Here is a 24,639-nt window from a genome sequence, read left to right on the forward strand (position 1 = left end):
CATTCAAATGTTTGCTCTTGAACAACAACAACAAAGTATTTACTTGTGTAGTCATCATCATATACACTTAGCCTCTATAGCATGTCTGTTCCAAGAGGAAAATAGCAAAACAGCTGTAATACTAAAAAATCCACCATAATACTAATCCTGCTAAAGTGTGCTTTAAGAATTGATAAAATTGCATTAGAAAATGGGCACATATGTACCAACCGCATAAATGGAGTACATAGCAGCAAATTCCCCACAAACCTTGAGCAAAAACAAGAATGCTTTTCTTTGCACCTAAGGCATCAGAACTAGTGAGCATTTTCACACATCTCAGTTACGTGCTTTGCAGAAAAATGCTACTACTGGGAGACATAATGAGACCAGTATTCAAGATGGGCAGTTACTTGTAGTTACTAGCAAACACTTTTTCATTAACATGACAGAGGAAGGTACTAGCAAGGTTGTAGGAAGGACCATGCTACTGACTACCCATTTTCTCATATCTGTACATACAGAGAGGCAAAGCATGAGAAACAGATATCCAGAGCTAGGGAGGCAACCAAAGATAAGTGGGCTGTTCAGGCATGTGTTTATGTCAAGCAACACTTTTTAGTGTTAGATAGAACCCTACCTACTAAAAACATGTGTTGAACTAATATATCTGATGTGAAATTTCTACTCAGCTCCTACACTCAAGTTCCCAAGTGTAGTCACAAGCTGCAACTAAGAAACCAAAAACTAATTTGAACAGCCAAGGGATCACTCAAAGGAGGTAAAAGGTCAGGAGTATTTGGATTATAACCAAGTTATAACCAAGTGCTCAGGTGACACTGACCAGAACCCAGAGTTACAGTGAGTCTTTACTGTATGTGTAAAGCAGATTGACAAGAGATTTTTTTAGGCATGTAGCGCACCAGGCTTATGTACAGTCTGCCTCTTCACAACAAGCTAAGTTACCCTCCTTCAAAAAAAAAAAGACTTGAAAGAAAGATACTTTTGGGAAGCAGTTTGTTACATCATTGAGTAATTTAATTCAGCTTTACATTTCATGCCTAAGGGTTGGTCTATGATCACATTAAACAAATGAAATATCACTTCACTATTCTTAACTTCAAAAAAATTCTTCAGCTCCAAGAAACTATCACCTCAATTACACACTCCATAATGAAATATTCTCCTTATTATTTATATGTCAACAGTGTAAAAAAAGTCATTTTTATTTATGTGATAGTGTATTGCACTGCCAGCAAGAAATCTTACTGAAAAAAGAGACACCCTTACACACACACACACACACACACACACTCCACGTCTGACGGTCAAAAAGTCTGGTACCAACATCTAAAGGGTTTGGGCAAGCTCCAAAAGGCTTGTTCAGGTTACCAGGTGCTAGACTACCAAGGAACTTCTGGTTAACAAACTACTTAACTACCATGAACCACTACTTCTAGAAAAGCAGAACAGTGTTGATCATACACCAGGGAGAAATGTTAAGCGTGAACATCTAATATTTCTTGTTTACTGCAATATTTCCATAGGACATAATCCAATTTCTTGACACTGCTTTAGTAGTATTCTAATCACTGCAATGAATGCTCTGATGGCTAGGAAGAAAAGTAACAATAAAAAAGAAAAAACATTCAGAAAGTCACTTAGAACATAAACTGCATTTTTTTTTCTCCATTTCCATTTCTAAAGCAGCCCAACTTTTTTTTTTTTTTTTTTTTTTTTTTTGACAGCAGAAACCATGACAGGATGTTTGAAACATTTTCATTTCTCTTTTTTCAATCATGATAAGCCACCCCCTCCACAGGCTTTCCCTTAGATGGCCACACACTGCAAGCCATCACAGAACTCCTTACATGTTTTATAGGGTCAGAACTACCAGGATTCTTCAAAGTAATTTGTGTGGTTGTATTACAGCACAGGTAAACTGTATAAGGTCAGCTTTACAGCTTTACAGCTTTCAATAAAAGATAATACGTGATAGAGCCGCAGCATTTCTCGATAACAAAATGCACCTGCCAACAGTTTCAGTTTTCATCATCTTGTGTAGAAATGGATTAGGACACTTCATAGACCATACAACACAGTTTTTCTCAGACCTAAACATCTTTGGTCTAGATACTCAGAAACTCCACAAGGAAGAGTCTTGAACACAGAATAATTGATCTTCTATGGTAATAAGAGCCTCCTTTCCTCAAAGCAGAAATTGTGTTGAAAACATTTTCTACATTAGCAAAACATGTTTAGGTGTTCAGTCAACCATATTCAGATTTTAAGGTGAAATTAAGTTTGAAGACCAGTGATGTATATACTGGTAAACAAATCTATGTGCAAATTAGAATTTATACACAGTGCATGACTTCTTTGCTTACTTGAGCTTCTACTTAGTTCACTATTTGCTTGAACATTCCCTACAATTTCACTGACAATAGCCCCTTTTAACCTTAAAAAAACTAATCTCTGTAAGTTATTTTGTCTTTCAAAATTGTGACTATGTCACCAATATGAAAGATACCTTTCAGAAACATCCCTGTATCTGTACTGAGCTATCATTAATCAGATTACCTAAGCAAATGGCACTGACTAAACATTCCTTAAAATGTGGTTATTCCTCACACATAGCCCCGATTTATTCAGTTAAATATAAGGAAGCACGTCAGTGTTACAGCTACAAGGGCTCCCTTACTGCTGAACTGAGATTCAGTAGCAGCCATTTGTCCTTCAGGATTAAATAAGACTCAGCACCAAACAAAAAAAACCTCAAAAACAGAACCTCCGGCTTTACCAAACAGTACATCCGAGGTTTACAACCACTTAGTTTTGCATCCTGTTATCACAGTACTGTAAAGATGTGTTGCAATAGCTACGAGAAATCTGTTTAGGATTTCATTTAATTTGCACCTGAAGTTTTTTGTAGGAAAAAAAAAAATGTGAGACAGAGATTAAATAATTCCTCCATCCATCCATTCACCCATCCAAACTTAAGAACAGAATGAGCGGACTTACAGTTTCAATCATATCAACTTCAGAGCAAAAAGTCCCAGGACCTTATGTTCTTCTCTCTGTAACAGCAAGATTTTGGCAGAAGCACACGGTTAGATGCGGTCAGCAGAAGTCGAACCCCCGTCCCCCCTCAGCGGACAAGCGCACCTCCGCTGCCACACGGCCGCCTTTTCGGGGACGTGCTACCGAGCTGCACCAGCGGCAAGCTCGCGGCCCTCGGGGAGCCCATCCACAGCACCACCCTGAGGTCACCCCACGCCCGCTGTCGCCCGCCCGCTCCCGCCCCCCGCAGGCCGGGCCCAAGGCCCGCATCCGCGCACCCGCCCGCCGAGGCACCTGCCCGATAACACGACAGAGAGCAGCGCGCTTCGCCCTGCCCGCAGCCCGCCGGCCGAGCATCGCTTCCGGCCCCGCTGCAGCGCCAGCGCGCGGGCAGGGAGCGGTCCCTCCCGCCGCCAGGTATCGGTACCCGCGCTCGGCCCGGCCCGGTCTTTCCCTTCCCTGCTCGCCGCTTCCCGTGGCACCGGGTGCTCGGGCTCTGCGGACCCCCGCGACGTCACTCACCGCTGCCCACGGCGGCGCCCTCTCCTTTGTCTGCCCGCTGCGCCTCGGAACCTCCGTACCCCTCCGCAGGGCGTCCCGCGCCTCTCCCCGCGTTGCGGGGCGACTGCAAGGAGGATGCGGGCGCGATCGGCGGGGTGTCCGACGCGGCCGGGCAGTCACATGCAGCGGGTGCGGGCCCCCTCCCGCGCTCCCGGCCGAGCGCCCTCCCTGCGCGGTGGGGCGCGGCGTTGCGAGCCCGGCCGGGAGGCTCCGGGGCGGGGTGGATGGAGGTGAAGATGGCGACCTCGACAGCGCTGCTGTGGCGAGGGGAGCGGATCCCCGGGCGGCCAGCTCCCCGTCGGTTTCGGCTCGGCGCTGGGAGGGAGGGGACAAAGGAGGCCGGGCGGTAGCGACGGCGGCTGCTGCCGCCGCCCGCTCCCCTCTCCGCCGCCGCCGCCAGAGCGCTTCCAAAGCACCGCCGGCGCCGGGAGGGAACGTGCCCGGCCCCGCAGCGACCCCTGCCGGCCCTTCCCTCTCGGAGCGCAGCAGGGCCTTGAGTCGCCGGCGGGCAGCAGGGCAGGGCCGTGCTGCGTCGTGCCGGCCGGCGAGCTGTTGCCGCCCGCCCCACGCGGTGCTTCTATAAGGTATTAGAGCTGCGGGCAGCACGGCCCCCGCCGTGGCCAGAGGGAAGGTCCCTGCCGCAGCCTGCAGGCCTAGCTCCGGACCCCTCCCGGCGCGCCGCGGGGATCGCCTCACCTGCTGTGCAGCTGTGAGGGGTTGGTTGCTTGCTTAGTCATCAGCGGGAGTGCGCTGTCCTTGCAGAGGCCGTGGGAAAGCAGCTATCGAGATCTGACGCGGTCGGATCATAGCTCCAGGAGAGGGGAGTGTAGAGCGCGGCAGAAGGCTCTGAGCTAGACCCAAGACCGTTCACAGCAGCGGGCCCCGTGTTTTGCTGATGACCTTCACCATTTTACCGACGGCAGAGTGGGTGGTGAAGCAGTGACTGGTTTGCCGATCCCAAGTAGCTGTTATGGCATCAGGAATCTTGAGCAGAGTGCTCTCCATAGCACTTGCTAGGACCGTGCATTGTCTTAAAATTGTATAAATCAATAAATAAAAATAAAAGTTATTCTCTTCCAAACTCAAGTATGTATCAGCCACACCAGCAGCATTTTTCATGCATCTATTTAGATCGTGAATATTATCCGGTTCTTGAAAAGTGCTGCTGCAGCCCTTATTAGCATTGGTTTTAAACTTCTCTTTATTCTTAATGGACTGCATAAAAAAACACTATAACTTGCCTTATGTCGTACAGATAGTGCATAGTAAAACCAGAAACCAAATCATGGAATCATAGAATCATACAATTGAGTTGGAAGGGAGTCCCAAAGTCACATAGTCCAACCTCCCTGCAATGAACAGGGACACTCACAGCTCTGAGAGATTGCTCAAAGCCTGGTCCAGCCTGATCTTGGATGTCTGTAGGGACAGAGCATCCACCACCTCTCTGGGCAACCTGTTCCAGTGTTTCACTAACATCACTTTAAAAACCTTTTTTCATTATATCTACTCTAAATCTCCTCTCTTTTAGTTTGAAACCATTTTCCCTTGTCCTATCACAACAGACACTGCTAAATAGTCTGATCCCTTTTACAGCCACCCTTTAGATACTGAAAGGCAACTCTCTGGTCTCCCTGGAAACTTTTCCCCTTCAGGCTGAACAACCCCTGCTCTCTTAGTCTGTTCTCTTAGGGGGGGGTATTCTACCCTTCAGTCATTTTTGTGACCCTCCTCTGAACATGCTCCAACAGGTCCATGTCTCTCCAGTAGTGAAGACTCACGTTTGCACACAGTACTCCAGGTGAGATCTCACCAGTGCAGAGCAGAGGGGCAAGACCACCTCCCTCAACCTGCTGGCGATGCTTGTTTTGATGAAGCACAGGGTACAGTTGGCTTTCTGGGCTGTAAGGGCACGTTGCTGGCTCACATCTAGCTTCCACTCACCAGTACCATAAAGTCCTTTTCAATGGCTATGCTCAATCTTCTTGTCTGGGATTGTACTGATAGCAGAGGTTGCTACAGCCCGGTACAAGACCTTTCGCCAGGATTTGTTGAACCTCATGAGGCTCTCCTGGGCCCACTGCTCAAGCCTGCCTTGGTCTCTCTTGATTACATCCCATCTCTCAGGCATGTCATCAAGCACCACACAGCTTGATGTCATCCACAGAAGACTTGCTGTGGGTGCTCTTGACCCCGCTGTCGATGTCACTGATATTAAGATATGATATAAGATACTAAAGAATGTCTCTCCCTGTACTGACCTTGTACTGAAGCACATAACTTGTCACTGATCTCCATCCAGATACTGAGCCATTAAGACAATTCTGTGGATACAGCCTTGAAAACAGTTCCTGTTCATCAAAGAGTTCACCCAAAAAATCCATATCTTTCCAATTTATAGAAAAGGATGTTATGGGAGACCATGTCAAAGACCTTACTGGAGTCCAAACAGATTATATCAGTGGCTCACTTCTTGTCTATTGATGCATTTAATACCATCATAGAAGACTACTAGGTAAGTCACGCAAAACAATCCTGAGTTTGGATGCAGTCCCAGTCATTCTAGACACAAGTTCCTTTTCTTTCATTAGCTCAGTTTCTCAGTTCTTGACTCCTAGTAGTCAAGAAGTCAAGGTAGTATTGAAGAAATAATGAAGAGGACATGCTGACATAAGATCTTTTGAGAAGCAACTTATGCAGAAAGCTGAATATCTAAATAGAAATGTTATAACTAGACATATTTGTACAAAAAACCTTCTGCAGAATTTTATCCTGTCTTGGTAGTGTATATTCAAAAAGCGTAATGAAGAATGCTGTGCCGTGTGTTGCTTCCACACTGTGCACTTGATTTAAGTGAGAATGTCCAGATCTTATTGGCCAGGCTTTGTGCTGAAGTGCATAAATCAGAAGGACACTGCAGGATATTGGACAAAACCTGCTTATACAGGAATTCTTCCTGTGGAGAACTGCCCACACTGGGAGCACCACTGATGTATACATTCATCATTCTCTGTTTTAGGCAGTTCTGATAATGCTCATAGTCTTGGGCATCTTCCCTGCCGTGTGCCCAGAGCGTCTTGCTGGTCCTGGTAGCACAAAGTAGTGAGCACCCAATGTCTCCAAGATGTGTGCAGCAGCACCATGTGAAGTCCATCTACACTGTGCCAGGAAGATGTCAGGGGACAGTCGTGGGCCAGACTGCATATATACAGCCACACATATACACAGCCATAAAATCTTCACTTTCTAAATACTTGTCTTGTGTCTTTCTGAGCAAAGAGTGACTGTTCTCTGCATTTCTTTCCCATTACTGATGACTTTTTAAAATTATCTCTTCCATATCTAAAGTTAGAAGGGAAGTTTATCTTTCAGAATCTAGTTTTCCCCCTCCCGCTTCCTCGGGGCCTCATGCCAAAGAATGAAATTTATCAGGGCAGAAATAACTCTATATCTGAATGAACCTTTTGTGATAAATGATATTCTTCCCACCCTGTGTGCCAGAATGCTTGGCAGTTAGCATTCCAAACAAAGAGAAATCCACCATTGCTTGCTTTGATTATGTTTGCAATAGAATGGTTGCTTTTTAAAAGGAAAAAACCGAAGTTTAATAATTCCAAATCTAGCAATGCATTGTTCTCTGTTTTAAATAAACAATAAATTGAACATGTTAGCTGTGACCAAGCTACAGTGTGTGGATGTAACACCCACAAACATCATGGTGTTCCTCTATTTCTGGAATTGCCATGGCTGTCCTAAGAAGGTTTGGACGGCAGCTACAAGCAGTGGGGTCAGCAATATATGGAGCTGCTGCAGCTGGCTAGGCCCATGCTGCTGACCTGTGCCAACCCTGTGCATTCTTGTGGCAGTCTGTGCAGAAGTCTTTTCTATTGCTGTTTTCTGCAAGCAAGGAGTTAGGGGCCCCTAATGCAGCTCAACTTCTGAGAGGCAACACGTTAAGCTCTGTTCATTCAGCCAGAGTCTGCAATGGTCTGTTCACAGCCAGCACTGAAGATCAGTCCAAACATTAAGAGCCAGACTCAAGAACAGCTCTGACAGGTGGTGCAGGGGCAAGGAGCAAGTTTAGCCTTTGGTCTGCTACTGTAAAAGAAAGCTACTGTGATCTCCATGGGGATCTCCACTTACCCATAGTGGATATCCCCAGTCCTTCACCACAAACAAGCCAGAATAAGGGAAGACCTTTATTCCTCCAGATTTTTTTTTTTTTTTTTTTATTTTTCCCCCCTGGAAGTCCCTGCAAATCCTCCAAATTCACACAGATTTGGCATGCAAGCCCGTCCATATGTCCTGTCGACACGAAGGCTCATGCCACATGCTTCGTAGCTTTATAGGCAGCGGTGCTTTCTTTCTCACTTACACTCACAGAAGATACACTTGATGCACAAGCTCAGGTACTCTGTTAGCAGAGTGAGGCACATTTACACTCACCGGGAAGGTGAGAGTGGAAATGAGCATGTGTTTTATCAGCTCAATCACTTCTCACTTAACATGTAAAGACCTGAATCTGGCAGAGTACCCCAGAGCTTTTCTGTGATGTAAAAATAAGATTTTTAAACAAAAGCAGCTCACCAATTGTAAATTCAAAGGGAATTTTTGCAGATCTATTCCATTTCAGCACTTCCTCTGTCAGAAAGGAGCTTCAGTAAATAGTGGCAGTGATTTTGTTGCTTCTTTCTAAGCCTGCAGTCAAATCTCTGTGCAATGTCTTCATTCACTGCTCTTTTTTTTTTTTCCTGACAGAAATGCAATACCATAAAAATTTTTTTACAGTTATTGTCTGTGCAAGAACCAGGGCTGATAATTGGGTTTGTAACACACTTTATATAACTTCCTTGAATTTTCTTTGTAGGCATTTATATGGTCCTGGAAAGCTGTAATTATTTAACTTCCTTCTTTGTTTCCTCTCTCACCCTCTGCTCCCGGTCTGTTTAAGGTGCATGTTATGTTCATGCTGTCATTGCCTGGCTTTAAGCAATTTCCTATTAGATTGGCTTCTCTACTTGCTATTGTGATATAAATAATAAATAATGCTGCAATTTAATTTTTTGTATTGTTATTTCAGGAGCTCTCGAGTTTAACTTTGTTTTCCTATGTATAAAAATATGAGTTTTACTGGTTTTACCAGGGACATTAAAGGTCATTCCTTTAGGCACTGTGGAAAGCAGGCTTTGCTGAGAGATGCTGCTGTGAAATTTGGCAGAAAGGTCAGGGGATGAGAGCGAACCCCCTGGAATCCTCTTCAACATCTACTTTTTCTCACCATTAGTATTAATATTCCCAAGTGTCTTACTGATGAAATGGAGACTTTTACAGATTTACACCATTGGTAGTGCTGACTATGCTCAAGTGTTTTCCTTCTCATTCTGGAAAAAATTCCTTTCCTCCCTTCCTCCCTTCCTCCCTTCCCTTCCTCCCTTCTCATACCTTCCCTTTTCTTCTTTTTTTTTTTTTTTCTGGCCAAAGGAGCATGCAAAGAAATTACTAATACTTTCACAATAATTCTGTTTCTAGCTTTAAAATATATATTTTGATGCTGTATCTGGTGTCAGGTACATTTTGTACCTCTAAAGAGACTTCTGTTCTCTCTGTGAAATGTGGAGCATCAGTGTGCACAAAGCCACGGGACCTGATTTCATACACCCATATGTGCTGAGGGAGCTGGCAGAGGTGATTGCCGAACCACTCTCTATCATCTTGGACAGGTGTTGGAGTACAGGAAAGGTGCCTGAAGACTGGAGGATAGCCAGTGTCACTACAGTCTTCAGAAAGGGCCAGAAGAAGAATCCGGGGAACTACAGGCCAGTCATTCTCACCTCTTTCCCTGGAAAGGTGATGTAACAGCTTGTTCTGGATGGCATCTCCAAGCAATCGGAAGAGAAGAAGGTCATCAGGAATGGTCAGCATGGACTCACAAAGGGAAAATCGTGCTTGATCAACCTTGTAGTCTTCTATGATGTCATCACCAGCTGGGTAGATAGGGGGAGAGCAATAGATGTGGTCTACCTTGACTTCAGCAAGGCTTTTGATAATGTCCCCCGTGACATCCTCATAACAAAGCTAAGAAAGTGTGGGAAAGATGAATGGATAGCAAGGTGGGTTGAGAACTGGCTGATGAGCTCAGAGGGTGGCAATCAGCAGTGCAGAGTCCGGTTGGAGACCTGTAACTAGTGGTGTTCCTCAGGTGTCGGTGCTGGGTCCAGTCTTGTTCAGTATCTTCATTGATGACCTTGATGAGGGAGTAGCATCCACTGTGAGCAATTACGCTGATACAAAGCTGGGAGAAGTGGTTGATATGCCAGAGGTTGTGCTGCTATTCAGCAAGACCTGGACAGACTGGAGAGCTGGGCAGTAAGAAACCAGATGAGGTTTAAGAAGAGCAACTGTAGAGTCTTGCACCTGTGAAGGAATAACCACAAGTATCAGTACAGGTTGGGATTTGACCTGCTGGACATGAGAAGCTCTGTGGGAAAGGACCTGGGGTTCCTGGTGAACCACAGGTTGGCCATGAGCCAGCAGTGTGCCTTGGTGGCCAAGAAGGCCAATGGGATTCTGGGTTCCAGGTCAAAGGAAGGGATCCTTCCCATCTACTGTGGGAAATGTGCCCCCATCTTCAGTAAGACCAGGTTTTTACCATGTGTTTGTGTGTTTATAGCTTTGTAACACAGTATTTTGAGTGTCTGGGTCTTTATTTATTTATTTATTTTCCCCCCACTTAGTATCAGGAAGGTTCATGCTCAGTTACACTAATAAATTGCAATATACCTTTTCCCTTGCTGCTGGTTTTGTTATTTGCTGCAGCTAGACATTTAAAAACAGAATCCTACTTGGCAGGTGGATGGGTGGTACTAAAAGCCTGCTTGCTCAGCTTGGCTGAGCAGTTAGCCATTCCATTAAGACATACCTCCTTTCCTCCTTTACACAATAGGCAGCAAGTTACATCAACTCACAGATTGCTGGTAGTTTTGACCTTTTTCCAACCTGCCACATTACTTTGGAATAACTTTCAGTCTCAAGCCACCAGAGACTGACATTTATTTTGAGCAGGACATTCATGTTGACAAAAAAGGAAAAGCAACTGCTTTTCCTATATTTTTTCCTATATGCACAGTAATGTTGTGTCCTGAAGCACCATCTTTCTGCTTGCTACTGAAATCTGTAACAGTACTATCATTAAGTACAGGCATTTATTCTGTGTCCATAGCACTGGTCAAAAGAGTTGGGGTTTCACAATAGAACTAGATGATGTAGGGGAAAAACATGCTGAGCTTTCCTGAAAATAAGAATCCTTAGGACTGCTTATAGAGCTCGGAGAATTTTAGAAAGCTCGAAGCCAGAGGCAGGATATATGTGACAATCCATCAAAAAACTTAAACACCATCCCCACAGTAGAAAAATGTATGTGTGAGGTTATGCAGCTTTTTATTTTTGTGCCATCAGCCTCACTGGTTCCTGCTTGGGTGAAGCACAGTTGTGGCTTGCCTGTCCAGCTGCACTGCCACAGTTTGCCATGGCAGGGCATGGCTTTTTGTGTGGGGCAGACCTGAACATGTCTTATTTTCCTGAACTGAGCAAGACCACTGATGCAGCAAATGACGCTGGAGACAGAGTACAAGTGAATGGTGAGTGAACATCTCTGTAGAAGTGAAAAGTTCTTCACAGGTGCTGAGGGAATGAAAACAAAATGTTTATGGACATAGTTAATAACTGAAAGTTATAGGTACATGCAATCATCAATGCTGTATGTGTAATTAAACCAAGATATCAGATTACATGGATGTTGCCCATAATATTTGGCAGGAAAATGTCTTCCTGAGATGCAAATGGATGACAATATCCATTCTGAATTCTGGTCTCCGGTGTGCAATGGGAAGTGAAATCTCGGTCTTTTGTGGTGACAGAACTACAAAAGGACAAAAGCATACTTGTAAGTTGAAATGTGACTAAGATATACTAACAGTAAAATATTAGTATGAAATTCCAGGTTTGCCAGAGCTAATAAATTCTAGTTTCTTATGTTTTTTTCTCTATATGGTCTGATAAAAAAGTCAAATGAACAAAGTTTTTCTGGCAGGTGAGATGTTCACCAACTCTCTGCTGTGTGGTTTCTCTGCAGTCTAATAAAGGACAACAAAAACTTACAGGAACTTACAAATCTGAGACTTTATCTTTTTATGACAAAAACTAAGATTTACACAGCATTCACAGCTTGAAGCAAGGTAAGAAAACCTTATTAATTTGAATAGGAAATTAAAAAAGAGAGAGAAAAAAAACTTGATCTGAAAAGAAAGCTAATAGAATAATGAAAACTGCCTTAAAGGAATATCAGATTTTCACATTTATGTGGTTGAGAGAATTAGCTGTGAAAATGGGGCTATCCAATCACCCAATTCACATAATAGAAATCACAGCTACTGCAGGCAGTCAGAATACAATTTTTCCAGTTTAATGCCTTAAGAAATATACGGTAGCAAAAAGTTCTGCAAGATGATTGTTCAAATATTCTCTGAAAGTATATTTCCTCTGGGTATTGAGTGACTGCCTTTTCTCCCCTATGGCACAAAACTGACAAAGGAATATTTAATCAACCATTCTCTTTCCCTTCCTAAGTCTACATTTGACCTTAATTTATTTTCTTTCCTCACAAAACTAGGGGAAACATGGGAAATTTCCCTTGGATGTCATTTGTACCAGCATTGCTTTCTAACTTATCAGAGCACTGGGATATCTGACCTAAAGTATGATCCTGTAATATCCAAAGAGAAAAGTAAACATTCTGGAATAAGGGGCTCTAAATCATTGGGACTTATGCTGGGGGAAAAAAAAAAAAAAAAAAAGGATTCACTCTTATGACTTAATTAGTAAGCTGTAACCTGAAAGGTTATCCAAATATGTCCTTCTGAGCAGATTCATAGGTATGGGTGGGTGCCCACTGGGTGTATTTTGCACCTGTGCCTTCAGCACCTGCTTGGCAGCAGGAGCAGTGCAGGAAGCTGGGGCTGTGTAGGAAGCCTAAGAATGCCTATGTTTCATTTCCCCCATAACGACCTCCTTCTAGTGAGGTCGGGCCACAGAGTGTCTGCCTCTTTACTAGAGCAGCCAACACTGGTGCTGAAATGTATTGGAAGTATGCTAATGGGCATAATCATGTCCTGGAATAGAGTTTGGTGTCCTCTGAGCAATTGCAAAGAAAAAATTAGGCACCATGTGATAACGCTGGTGGGCAAACTTTAAAAAAATTGAGGCTTTATATGCATATTAAATGTAATTCAGGTTCCACACTGGGAGATCTTGGAGCTTCTTCAGATATTAAACTCACATTGAAATTTACAGCAACTCCAGCCATCTCTCAAAAAGCAGTTTTTTTATTCACCTGAGTAGATTTCAACTATTTGTTCTAGAACAGTTATTTCTATTAAAAAAATACACCGGCATAGATTCTGCTCATGAGCAAATCACATACACTACCTGAACAATTTCAACAGTTTGTCAGGCTATCCCCTGGTAGTTCATATAACTTACTTTTTCAGCATTCCAAAAAGTCAAGCAAAATGTTGATGAATTGCTTTCCACTTTAAAGATCCCTGACAGAGAGACTGATTACAGTGTGCATAAATCAGTAAAAAAAAAAAAAAAAAAATTACAGTGAAAATGTGTAGAACAGCAGCAGGGAGCTACCAAATATAATGTACTGCCTATTTATACATCTAGGAAGACATTCCAAGGATTTGTGTGCTGAATTATCTCATAGAAACTCTCTTTTCCTCAAACAATCCACAGCTGAGCAGTAAATGGCAATGATACATAAATAGAGATAAATAGAGCTGTGCCCTCGAGAATATAAGGACATGTAATTTCGGAAACTCAGTATGTGCTTTAGTGTTTTATGTCCACCATGTGATTGCTTCCTTTTTGGTTTCTGTATTTTTAGTCCTATTGGTCCAAATGTGTGTTTGGGAACAGATGGAGCACCACTTCATCTTGTTGGAACCACAAGCAGCCTATGGTGGGAGCCTAAGGTGGGATAAAGCCATATCGACTTGAGGTGGCTCAGCTGTTGGTGCACAGCCTTGTTCTACCCACTGAGCTAGGAATTCAAAGCAGGGAGCAACGTCAGCATACCACACTGCCTGCTGCTACTGGCTTTATTTTGATTGCTTTATTGGAAAGAAGAAGGTCTGCAGAACATTTAAAGCAAACAGATTGCCTCAGTGTGCAGAGGACTGAAAACAGCATGCTGCTCCCCGAATGCTTAGTATTTTGTCACCATCAAGTTATACATAGCCAGTTCTATTCTGAGGCTTGTCCCTAAGGCATCTGAAGCAATGGGAGCTTAAGCCAAAATCTTCCTGGAAAACTTTTAGCACAATTTACTCATACAATGTGGGAACACAATTAAAAAACACTGACATCCAAAAGCTTAATGCGTTAAGCTTTTCTTTGAAGGTATTTCTTACCAATGCTTTGCCAGTGCTAGGACAGCTTCACTAATGTTTAGGACAAGTAGGAGTGAGAGCAAAGACATGCTGCTGGCAACCAGTGTTCTACATAGCGGTGTTGTACCAGAAGATTTCCACCACGTTCAGGAATGGTTGGGACTCTCTGACAAAAATCTTGGGTAGTTGCTACTGGAAGTTTATGGATTGGCACTGTAAGATACTTCATTTGTGAGATATTTATGGTGACAATCTGGACTTTGTATGTGGGATATACTTGCAGGAGTTTAAAAAAAATGTGCTAACTCTTTTGGGCCATTTTTCCTTTGTTTTTTTTCCTTACCTCATTTTAGATTTGAAACATACTGAGGGATTTCATGGAAGTGAAATCCTTTTACTTTCTCCCATGCCACTTCCTTAAGAATGAAGGATATATTTGTAATGACCTAATCTGACAAGAAATAAGTAAATAAATAATCACTGTATCCCAGTGAAATCCATTAAGAATTTCCCACTAACCTCTATGGAAGCTGGATTAAATCCCAAGAATTGCATTAGTTTTGGAGCAAATATAAAAGGAGAATAGATGTCTTCCTTCGGCAAGAAGAGAATGAGGAACTTTCTGAGGGTATCAAATTAGAGACATGGGGCTCATGTTCCTTTTATTATGCCTAGACAATATAGTGTGGCAACAGAACAATTAAACAGTTTCTGGGTTTCCTTAAAAATTTCCTCATACTGCCTTCTACAGATAAGACTTGAACACACACACGCACAAAAAAATACCTCTCTACCAGCAGTTATAACATTCCTCCCTCCCCAAACTGTTCACCTTGCATTATTAATGAATTCATTTTTACTCCTACACTATCTCAGTCTAAGAATACACACAGGCAGTTCCATGTTTGGATGAGCCTAGGGAACACACAGTGCCTGTCATTTGTGCTGTGCCTTGCCTGTGAGACAGCACTAACCAGGATTAGCAGTTTGCTGGGTGTGAACAGTGTGGTACACCATGTCTTCTGCTGGGGGACAATTTAGAACAGATGTTAGGGGGGAACTTCAGGGGAAAATCTTTCCTCAGATGGTGGTGAGGCAACTGGACAGGCTGCCAGAGAATCGTTGGAGGCTCCATCTCTAGAGGTGCTCAAGGCCAAGTTGGATGGGACCTGGGCAGCCAGATCAGGTGGGTGGTAGCCCTGCCCACAGCATGGGGTTGGAACTAGGTGATGTTCAAGATCCCCTCCAATCTATATCTGTGTTTGGTTCTATGATTATGTCATTCTAAGATTCTACAATATGCTGCAAAATGCATTCAGATCACAGTGGAGACAAAGCATCTTTGCTTCTACTAATGTTGGAAAATCTCACAACTGCCAAATTTCTTTTCAAATTTTGAATCTACTCATGTGTATGTTCAGAACAAGACACTAGATCCTTTGGCCTGTTTGGACATTTGGAATTCACTCATATATGACCACTACCTATGCAATTTTCTGAAGCACAAAAAACTGAGACTACTGAAACAAAAAATGAGTTTGTATTCATTCTTCTTCCAGGGTGGTCAACAGCAATGAAAAACCAGGAGCAAGCAGAAAATGTAATGAAATGTTGTGATATTACACATGGCTACTGTTGATTTTCTCTGTTTACTGTTTGCCTTGGTCAGAATCCAAAATTCCCATTATGGCATATTTAAATAAAACAATAAAGTTCTTATATATGGAGAAAGAGAACCTGCTTGAAGAGCTCACAGTCAAAACGAAGAGCAAGAAGGAGCAAGCTGAACTTAAAAATAATCAAAGAGAAGTGTGGGTGGTTCCATGACTGGTTAGGTGGCTGCGGTACCGCTCTGACAAACCCCTGCCTCCCACTGAAAGGCAAATCTGCTGCTGCTTTGTTGTTGTAGTTGATCAAAATGGTCTGTTTCAACCCAATCTGACACTGGAAAATGCCTTTGCTACTGCTCAGTCTATGCATAACTACAATAAAAAATAAAAAAAAAAAATCTGTTTGCAGCATGTTTGCTGATAGATTTTTTTTTTCTTCATCTTGTTTTGCTTTCACTCATTCTGCCTCTGTATCACTTAGTTCATGTTTACATTACTCTTTCAAAACCTCCAATATACTGTGGTCATTAGTCCTCCAACACTGAGCATTTTGTTCTACTGCTCTGCTGCAGCTGCACTATGCTGCTTGTTCAAGTAGAAACTGTTCTTCTAAACTATTTCAGATCTCTGATACGCAGTTAACACGTCCTGCACCAGACTTCAGCAACTCACCTACAAAACTTGGCTGGAGGGTATAAGGCTTTCTGTCTCTTTCAAGCAGCCCTGGATTCCCTAATACAGATTTATACATGTAGCTTTATCATCAAATTTTGCAAGTAACTTCTAGCTTTGGCCCAGAATTCAGGACTGCTTTCTTGCCAACCCATACTGAGAATGCTTACTATCCCACCCTGCATGTAGGATATTTATTTAATGTCTCAGACTTGTTTTGAAAAGAAAAATACTCAATTCTCAGCTGCCAATAAGAAAAAAACCATTTGTATATTCTTCTTTGAATGTCAGATAAACTCATTGTGACATAAAGACATCAAAATGTAGAAGTGCCCTAAAAGTTATTAGGACATCTGAATTCATTGATATACAACAGCAGATGTAATTTGAACAGCCTTCTGTATCTGTTCAAGAATTAGATTGCTGGACCCTGATCATTCAAGTTCTGGTTGATTATTGTATTATCTACTGAGTTGACAAAGATTTACATCAAATCTTTGTGCATGCATGCATGCGTAACAGAGAACCAGTTTCATGAGGCTTGGAGAATCACAATCTACTATTACGGCATCAGTCCCTGTAGCATAATAGGAGTATTCTTCTTTATTCCCTTTTGCACTAGTGGTTCTGCTGTAATTTGTTTTCTTTTCTTTAGTCATTGTCAATGGCGCTATCAGGAAAGAGACACCTGAAGCCTCTTTAGAGTTGACTGTCTTGATATGGCCCCAAGACGATAGTACTGCAAGGCTGTTGATACTGCAAGATGACTTTCTCTCATTTCATGCTTCTACTTCTCAAGAGAAAATAAATACTGAAGAAAATGTGTGTGTAGCTTCAGAATTTCTCCTCAGGCGAGTAGCAAAGTGCAGCAGAAAACTTTGCTGCTGTTCCTTCCTCCACGTCTTTTCCAGCTGTCTCTTATTTTGCTGTCAGGTCAGCAACCACCAACAGTTACAAACCTACTGCAACACTGCAGCAGTGAGCAGAGGAAAGCTACTGACACGGTTAAGTGACAGCACAAAGGAAGGGGACCCTTCTTCAGTGCGCTATTCCAGCAAGTGAGAATCTCCTTGTCACATGCTTCTGTCTGGACTAAACAGAACAACATTCTTTGATGATGTGAAGAATGTCTTAGTACCATGAAGGGATTAAAAGCCAGATGCACTCATTAGCTGAGAGGCATACAGTGCCTGTCGGACAACTTGCACTCCTTTGTCAGTGATTCAGGCCTAAAATACCCTCAGGAAGATGGTATAGGAAGTTGCTAATGCCTACACCTTGGGCAGTTCTGTAGGATTTATCTTTCTTTTTTTCCCCCCTGAAAATGTGACATTAAGTAGGGCCTTAATGTGATATTTTATTGTGATCATGTCTTAGACGCATCCATATCAAACTCCTCCACGTGGTTGTTGTCTCATTTCCTTAATTTGGCACATTTGTAAGTGCAGAGCTACTCCCAGCTGCTAGCCTCTGCCAGGTGCTTTCCCACGTGCTGCCCACCTCCACCTCCTACTGTTTGCAAAGTGCATGCAGGTGGTCTCTCAGCTAGCCCCTGCCCACAGGACTTGACAGTTCAGGCCTGCAGCTTCACCCAGTCTGTGGAATTCTCCAAAAATGGCAGTCTACTCACTAGTGAAGCAGACTGTTTCTTTATATCCCACTGTATGGAAGCATCTTGATTACCTTCAGTGAGGCTGTTCACAAAGTTCATGACATGGACTGCTGGCCAGCTGTGCACGCATAAGAAAACATTAAATACTGATACTCCTCCAAGTTGTTCAACATCTCAGTCTGATAGAAGAATTCGGATGTAGGACTTAGGTTTTTACTGTGGTTGCAAATTTCAGTGTGAGAAAAAAAGTAAATGGGGTAAGCAGCAGCATCCATTTTATCCAGAGCAAAACTGGTGAACACAAGAGGAATCTCAGGACAGCATATAAGTTTTAACTCTTAAACTGTTCAGTATTCAGGAAGTTTTATTATGCAAAGAAATACTTCTCCTGCCTTGAGCAATCTGACATAGTTTGTTGAATGTCTAAGTTTAACAAAGCTATTTTTATTTTCAGGAAATCATATAATTTAAAACATGAACGCATGGAAGACAGTCCTGAACAGACAAAACCCATATCTGGAAATGCAGCAGAAGGTTGCTTGTGTCAGTTGCCAATCTAACAAGATCTGTTTGCAGAAGTCAGAATTAATAGTATTCACGCTCCCAGCTTACTCAGTATTCTATTTCTCTCAGCAATAAATGCCTTCTATTTTATTGAAGAAATCAGCCTTATTTATATAATTGACTTGCTCGCGTTCTACACTGTTTCTCTTTTCATGTAGTTGAAATTAAATACCTGTTATACAAAAAGGCAAATGTGAATACTGAGACATCTTCAGAACAAAGTATTGCTTAGCTCAAAGTCCTGAGACCTAGGCTTCACTGAACTAGCTTCTGAGCCCTGCCACCAACTTCTCAGACGTTATTTCTGCATCTGTTCCTCCAGCTGCAAAATGAAAATGGCGATGCTTCCCAAGCTCTCTGACGGACATTTTGCAAAGTGTCTTTGCCGCAAGGGAGGGAAAATTGTTCTTGCAAGTGCCAGGTATTACTCACCAGGGTTCTGTGACCTCAGTGTGGCAGGAGGGGTAGATGCAACCCTGCTCTGAAGGGGGTCAGCGCAGCTTGGTGCCCGTGCTGCTCAGCCTAATGGTGTGAGAGGAGGCTCATTTTTGATACATCTTGAAAATGAATGTTTTTATTTAGGGTATATGTATTTTGGCTACCTATTTGAAGATTGTTTTGAGACATGAAACATACGAAGGTTTTGAGGAGTGCTGATGATTAGAAGAGGGCACTGATGCTAAGAAGAGATTCTTGTCCCTCTCAGTCTCACTTGACTCACTTGTTACTTTTCTTTTGCTTTCCTTCCTGAACTTCCTTCACAAGAGTCATCCTCTACTGATCTTCCTGCTCCTGTTTTTCTGCTAAAGCACTGGCAGTCTTTTCCACACAAAGCTTTCTACACAAAGATTTCTACACAAGTAAAGAATGAGTTTCAGTGCTGTTTTATACCACAATGCTGTAACAGTAGTTGATAACATTTGGTTAAATAAATAGGTACTTTTTAATGTGGCTAATTTTTAAAATAAAAAAGAATGTTGATCTGCATTAGGAGTTTTATAAAAAGGGGCTAGGAAAGTGTCAAGGCATTCTCCAACAAGAATGTCAACTGTTTACAGGCTGGTTTGGCCTGGCAATGATCTGAGGAGAAACAAACTAATTTACTAAACAACATATTCGAATTCAAGATAACACACTATAATACAATATAATACAGTATAATCAGAATTGAAGCTAATAAATCAAACATTATGAGAGAGTGTCTGAAAACCAAAGACCTTACTCTAATGCTGTGACGGACGAGATGGCACCCACAACAGAGACAAGCCAGATGACCAAAAGAGCCATCAGGTGACCTACGAAGGCGTTTCATCTTTTCCCCCTGAGCAGAAATGATAACAGAACAGCAAGCAGTCCTCTGGGGCATGCAGTAGTTATTCTCTTCCGGGACAGGTATCCAGACTTGGAGCATTAACTCTTCAATTCCCAGTGCACTACATGATGTTATGATGTGGAATACTGATAACCAAACATCATAAAACCATGACAGAAAGCCAGATAGTTTTTTAGAAGCCCAATAAAAAACTGAAAACCACCACTTAAAAGGAGCAGACAAATCCTGAAACTTGTTTTTTTCCTGTTTCTTGCTAACACAGCTCCATACCAACTAATGATGTCCTTTATGGACACACAACTCATCTGAGACACTGAAGGGAAGGTCAAGGGTACAAACCTAGTTCCACTACTAAAATAGACACCAAAAACACAGGGACACAACATTCAGTGGCGCAACTCCTTTGTCCTTCTGTAAAGAGGCCTGCTGGGAATTTAAGGCATGTCCACCACACAATGTAGGGCTTACTGAGGTGCTTGATGGTGGGGAAAGGAGGTAAGTAAGGAAGAGAAAAAAAATCATGTATAATTCATCAGAATTATGTATTTCATTTCTTAATAATCTATTTAAGTTTTATTTTGTCAGTGTTTATTTCCAACAACTTCTATTTATGGAGGCTTCTGTTAATAACTTCAATTGGCTTATTTCAGCCCTCTGCCCATGTAATTCATTTGCATCAAGTATGCTTTCCTGCTAACAGTGATTTATGATTTGACTTCTGACAGTTATTCCAACTACAGCTTTTATGAGACCATGAATTCCTTTCTTTCCAAAGGTGTTTCAGGCATGAAGGGAGACTAAGCATGAAAAAATTACATTTTATACAAGCTCAGCGATAGTGAACAGAGATAAACTGCTTAATGCTGGAATCTAAAGAAAACAGTTATTTTTGTTCAACAGTATTCACTTCACCAGTAGTCAAGTAAAATCTTTATGTCACACATGTCTATTGTAGCTCTTCGCAAGGCTAAGCAGGCAGAGGTCTTGATGGCTATCAGCTCCACAAAAGTAGGTGCTATCATAATTTTAACAGGTGTAGACTGTGAGGAGTGGTAGGAGAGGTTCAGTCTTACGTTCTTTATTTTCTGCTACTTGTTTTCCCATAACAGTGAAGATTTAACTCTGAATACAGCTGTACCAATTCAGCTAAAACTTTCATAAAGTCTAATAGTACTGTAGGAGGACTTGAAATCAGTCTGAAAATGTTCACAGTTCTACCTGAGAGAAATGGAGAAAAAAAAAAAAGAAATCATTGAGTCCAAACCTCTGCTAAAGCAGGTTCCCTGTGGCAGTCAGACAAGCAGGCATTCAGGTGGGTCTTGAATATCTCCTGAGGAGGCTCCACAACATCTCTAGGCAGCCTGTTCCAAACAGTAAAGAAGTTACTCTTCGTGTTAGTATGCAACTTCCTCTGTTCCAGTTAGTGCCCATTGCCTCCCATTCTGTTGCTGCTCACCACCAAAGAGTCTGTACCTTCACCTCAACTCCCATCCTTTGAGATATATGCTTAAACAATGATCAGGTAGAGTATAGTACATACTTTAGCATGTATCATAGCTGGAATTCTCATATAAAGTCCTCTCTCACTGCTGCTGCTGCTGGTAGTGAGGGCTACACACCCAGGGACTTTAAGCCTGTATTTCCATGCTGTACCTTTACTGTATAATTCTTCATTGTTTGATGATTGAGATTTGAGATTGAGAGTTTGAGATTGACAGTTAAAGACAGGACAACAAGATGCTCTGGCCTTTCTAGTTTTATTGGACTCGAGCTATGATTTATATTTTGCATACACAGCTACCCAGCACAGAATGTGATCTTACACTGTTGCAGCTCCATTCCATCCCCCTAGGCTCCATCACTGGTCATCAGAAAGAAGAAATTAGCACCTGTCTTCCCACTTCCTCTCATAAGGAAGCCACAGGCCATGATGAAGAATCCCTTCAGTCTTCTACTCCCAAGGCTGAACAAACAAAGGGATCTCAGCTGCTCCTCATGTGTGTTCCCTTCCAGATCCTTAATCTGCAGTCTCTCTGCAGTCTTCCTTTCTGCACTCTCTTGATAGTTTTATGTCATTTTTGCATTGTGGTGCCAAAAACTGCAGACAGTACTCAAGATTAGGCTGCATCAGTGCAGCATAGAGCAGGACAGTTCCTTCCTTGTCTGGCTCACAGTGCTGGACCTGATGCACTCTAGGGTACAGTTTGCCTTGCTTGCTGCCTAGGCACACTGTTGACTCACGTTCAGTTTGCTATTGATGAAGACCCCTAAATCTCCTTCAGTAGGGCTGCTCCACAGCAGTCATCTCATTTCCCAGTCTGTATGTACAGCCAGGGTTGCCCCTCCCAAGGTGCAAAATCCAGCACTTTTTGTTGTTAAACTTCATGCAGTTGGAGACTGTCCAGCTTTCTTATGTGTCTGGATCTCTCCGTAAGGCCTCTCCACCCTTGACAGAGTCAACAATTCCTCCCAGATTAGTATCATCAGCATACTTGCTCAAAACACCTTCTAGTCCTACATCCAGTTCAAGAAAGCACCAAAGAGAATGGAACCCTGGGGTTCCCTGTTAGTGACTAGCTGCCAACCTGATGTTATCCTATTTACTATAATCCTTGGGCTTGACCCATCAAACAGTTGTTCACTCACTGCATTATGTTTTTGTCTAGCCATATACTGGACATTTTGTCTAGAAGGATATTGAGAAACAGTACTGAAAGCTTTACTGAATTCTATAAGATAACATCAACTGAATTCCCTTGGTCAATTAGTTGGGTGACCTTGTCATAAAAGGAAGTTAAGTTACTTAAAGAGGACTCTCCCCCTCACGAACCCATGCTGACTACGACCAATGACCACATTTTCCTTCAGGTGTTTTTCAGTAGCTCCCATCATCATTTTCTCCATAATTTTACCAGGCACTGATTGAAAGGCCTGTAATTATCAGTGTCTTCCTTCTTGCCCTTCTCTATTCTCTGCCATCAGTGATGTCACCTCCCTCCAGCTGTGATGCAGGCAAGCACTCTGGCAACTCACAGTCCACCCTGCAGTGAGCCAGCCCCAGACGTGTGATGATGTCTGGTTTAGCAGCAAGGTACAAGGATCTTTGTGCTGTTGTCATTGACACAGGGATGGGCCACACCAAGAGCGGGCTGGCCGGGGATGAGAGGCCACGATCAGTGGTGCCCAGCCAGGTCAAGGATGGCTCCATTCTCACTCACGGTGTGGTCACTGACTGGGACGGGTTGGAAGAGCTGTGGCATCGCATATTCTACCACGATTTGGCTGTGTGCCCTGAGGAGCTGGCTGTGCTGGCCACCGATGCCCCGCTGTCCCCTATCGTCAACCGTGAGAAGGTGGCCGAGCTCCTCTTCGAGGGCTTTGGTGTGCCAGCCATGCTTGTGATGCCCCGCTCTGTGCTTGTTGCCTATTCCTATGGCTGTACCACCGGTGTGGTTCTGGGCTCTGGTGCCGGCACATCTTATGCAGTGGCAGTACAGGACGGCTACGTGCTGCCCCATGCCTCCTTCCGACTGGACTTGGCTGGGAATGATCTCACATTCTACCTGGGCCAGATGCTGGCAGCCCGCGGACTGCGACTGCCAGCAGAGACCCTCCAGCACCTGAAGGAGACACGCTGCTGTTGCCACCCACCCGGTGCCCACTCTGAGCCCATGGGGCCCCTCCTTCAAGATGAGTACTCCCGCTGTGCTGAGGCCCTCTTCACCCCTAAGGTCCTTGGAGTCCCAGGCCCAGGGCTACTAGAGATGGCGGCCCGCTCCCTGCACCTCAGTGGAGCCCAACCTGGTAACCCCCCACTGCTGCTGGCTGGAGGCACCACACTGCTGTGTGGCTTTGCTCAACGTGTGGCTCAGGATCTGGGCAGCGAGCACCCTGCTGCTGCCCCCAGCCGCCATATTGCTGCCTGGCTAGGAGGCTCCATTGCTGCTTCACTTGATGCCTTCCAGGGCTCATGGCTTCCTCGGGATATATACATCGAGAGCGGCTCCAGTGCTGTGCACCGGTATTGCTTCTGACTCTGCTAGAGAGCTGCGGGAGTAGCATGCAACTACATCTGCTTGAAAATTTTTATTAAAAAAAAAAATGAAAATTCAAGCTCTACATTTTTTTTTTTTTTTTTCTTTTTTCCCCAAGGGACTTTCTCCCCCCTTTTTTACAGCCCTTATTCCATTCAAATTTGGGATCTACTGCCCCAAAATAATGTTTTGGAATGGAATACACATACCAGCCAGATTCTGTATCCAGGAGGTGTCATCCTGGATGGATGTATAGGATGGGGGACAAATGGCCGGAAGGCAGCCTTGCAGAGAGGCATCTGAGGGTTTTTGTTGGTGCTGTGCTAAGTATGAACCAGCAGTGCTCCCATGCAGCCAAAAGGGCCAGCTGTATTCTGGGGTCATCAGGCTCTGAACTATCAGCTGAGCAAGTTGTCCCACTCTGCTCTGTGTAGCCTCACGTTGAGCTCTGGGTACAGGTTTGAGTGCCACAATGTAAGGATGCAAAACTATTAAGGCAGCATCAAGAGGAGGGCTGTATGATGCACAATGAAGGGTATGAAGGGCAAGATGTTTGAGGAGTAACTGAGATCTCTGGATGTGTTCAGCCCAGAGCCCAGGAGCTGAGGGGAGGCCTCTTGGCAGCTGCAGCTCCTCACAAGGAGAAGAGGGGCAGCGCTGAGCTCTGCTCTCTGTGACAGTGACAGAGCTCAGGGGAACGGCATGAATGGCTGTCAGGGGAGGGGCAGCTGGGGGTTAAGGACAGGTTCTGCACTGGAGGGCA

The 24,639-nt window shown here is 43.5% G+C and overlaps 2 protein-coding genes and 1 long non-coding RNA gene across 4 annotated transcripts in view; 1 reads left to right on the forward strand and 2 right to left on the reverse strand.

The window, feature by feature from the left end:
• Positions 1-3,699, reverse strand: part of CDC42SE2 (CDC42 small effector 2) — a 98,785-nt gene extending 95,086 nt beyond the window's left edge. For both annotated transcript variants that reach the window (XM_042866100.1, XM_042866101.1), the window contains exons 1-2: positions 3,558-3,699; positions 3,001-3,052 (exon numbers count right to left, since the gene is read on the reverse strand). The gene's annotated coding sequence lies outside the window, so the exon portion shown is untranslated. The remainder of the gene's footprint in view (positions 1-3,000; positions 3,053-3,557) is intronic.
• A 574-nt stretch (positions 3,700-4,273) lies between these two features.
• Positions 4,274-21,196, reverse strand: LOC122177043. The gene is made up of 3 exons (XR_006177916.1): positions 21,107-21,196; positions 9,432-10,014; positions 4,274-4,630 (listed from the first exon to the last, which is right to left on the reverse strand). It is a non-coding gene; the product is annotated as an uncharacterized LOC122177043 (long non-coding RNA).
• Positions 21,197-22,766: 1,570 nt separating this feature from the next.
• On the forward strand, positions 22,767-23,876 carry LOC122177040 (actin, acrosomal process isoform-like). The gene has a single exon (XM_042866092.1). It carries the CDS (start codon positions 22,911-22,913, stop codon positions 23,874-23,876), a length of 966 nt encoding a protein of 321 aa, XP_042722026.1. The 5' UTR covers positions 22,767-22,910.
• Positions 23,877-24,639: the final 763 nt, after the last annotated feature.

The sequence above is a fragment of the Lagopus leucura genome, unplaced genomic scaffold, assembly GCF_019238085.1.
Source record: "Lagopus leucura isolate 7727_CA_CO unplaced genomic scaffold, USGS_WTPT01 Super-Scaffold_810, whole genome shotgun sequence".
NCBI classification, from domain to species: Eukaryota; Metazoa; Chordata; class Aves; order Galliformes; family Phasianidae; genus Lagopus; species Lagopus leucura.

Coding starts and splice junctions, on each gene's coding strand:
- LOC122177040 (XM_042866092.1), top strand. CDS start 22,911: ATGATGTCTGGTTTAGCAGCAAGGTACAAGGATCTTTGTGCTGTTGTC.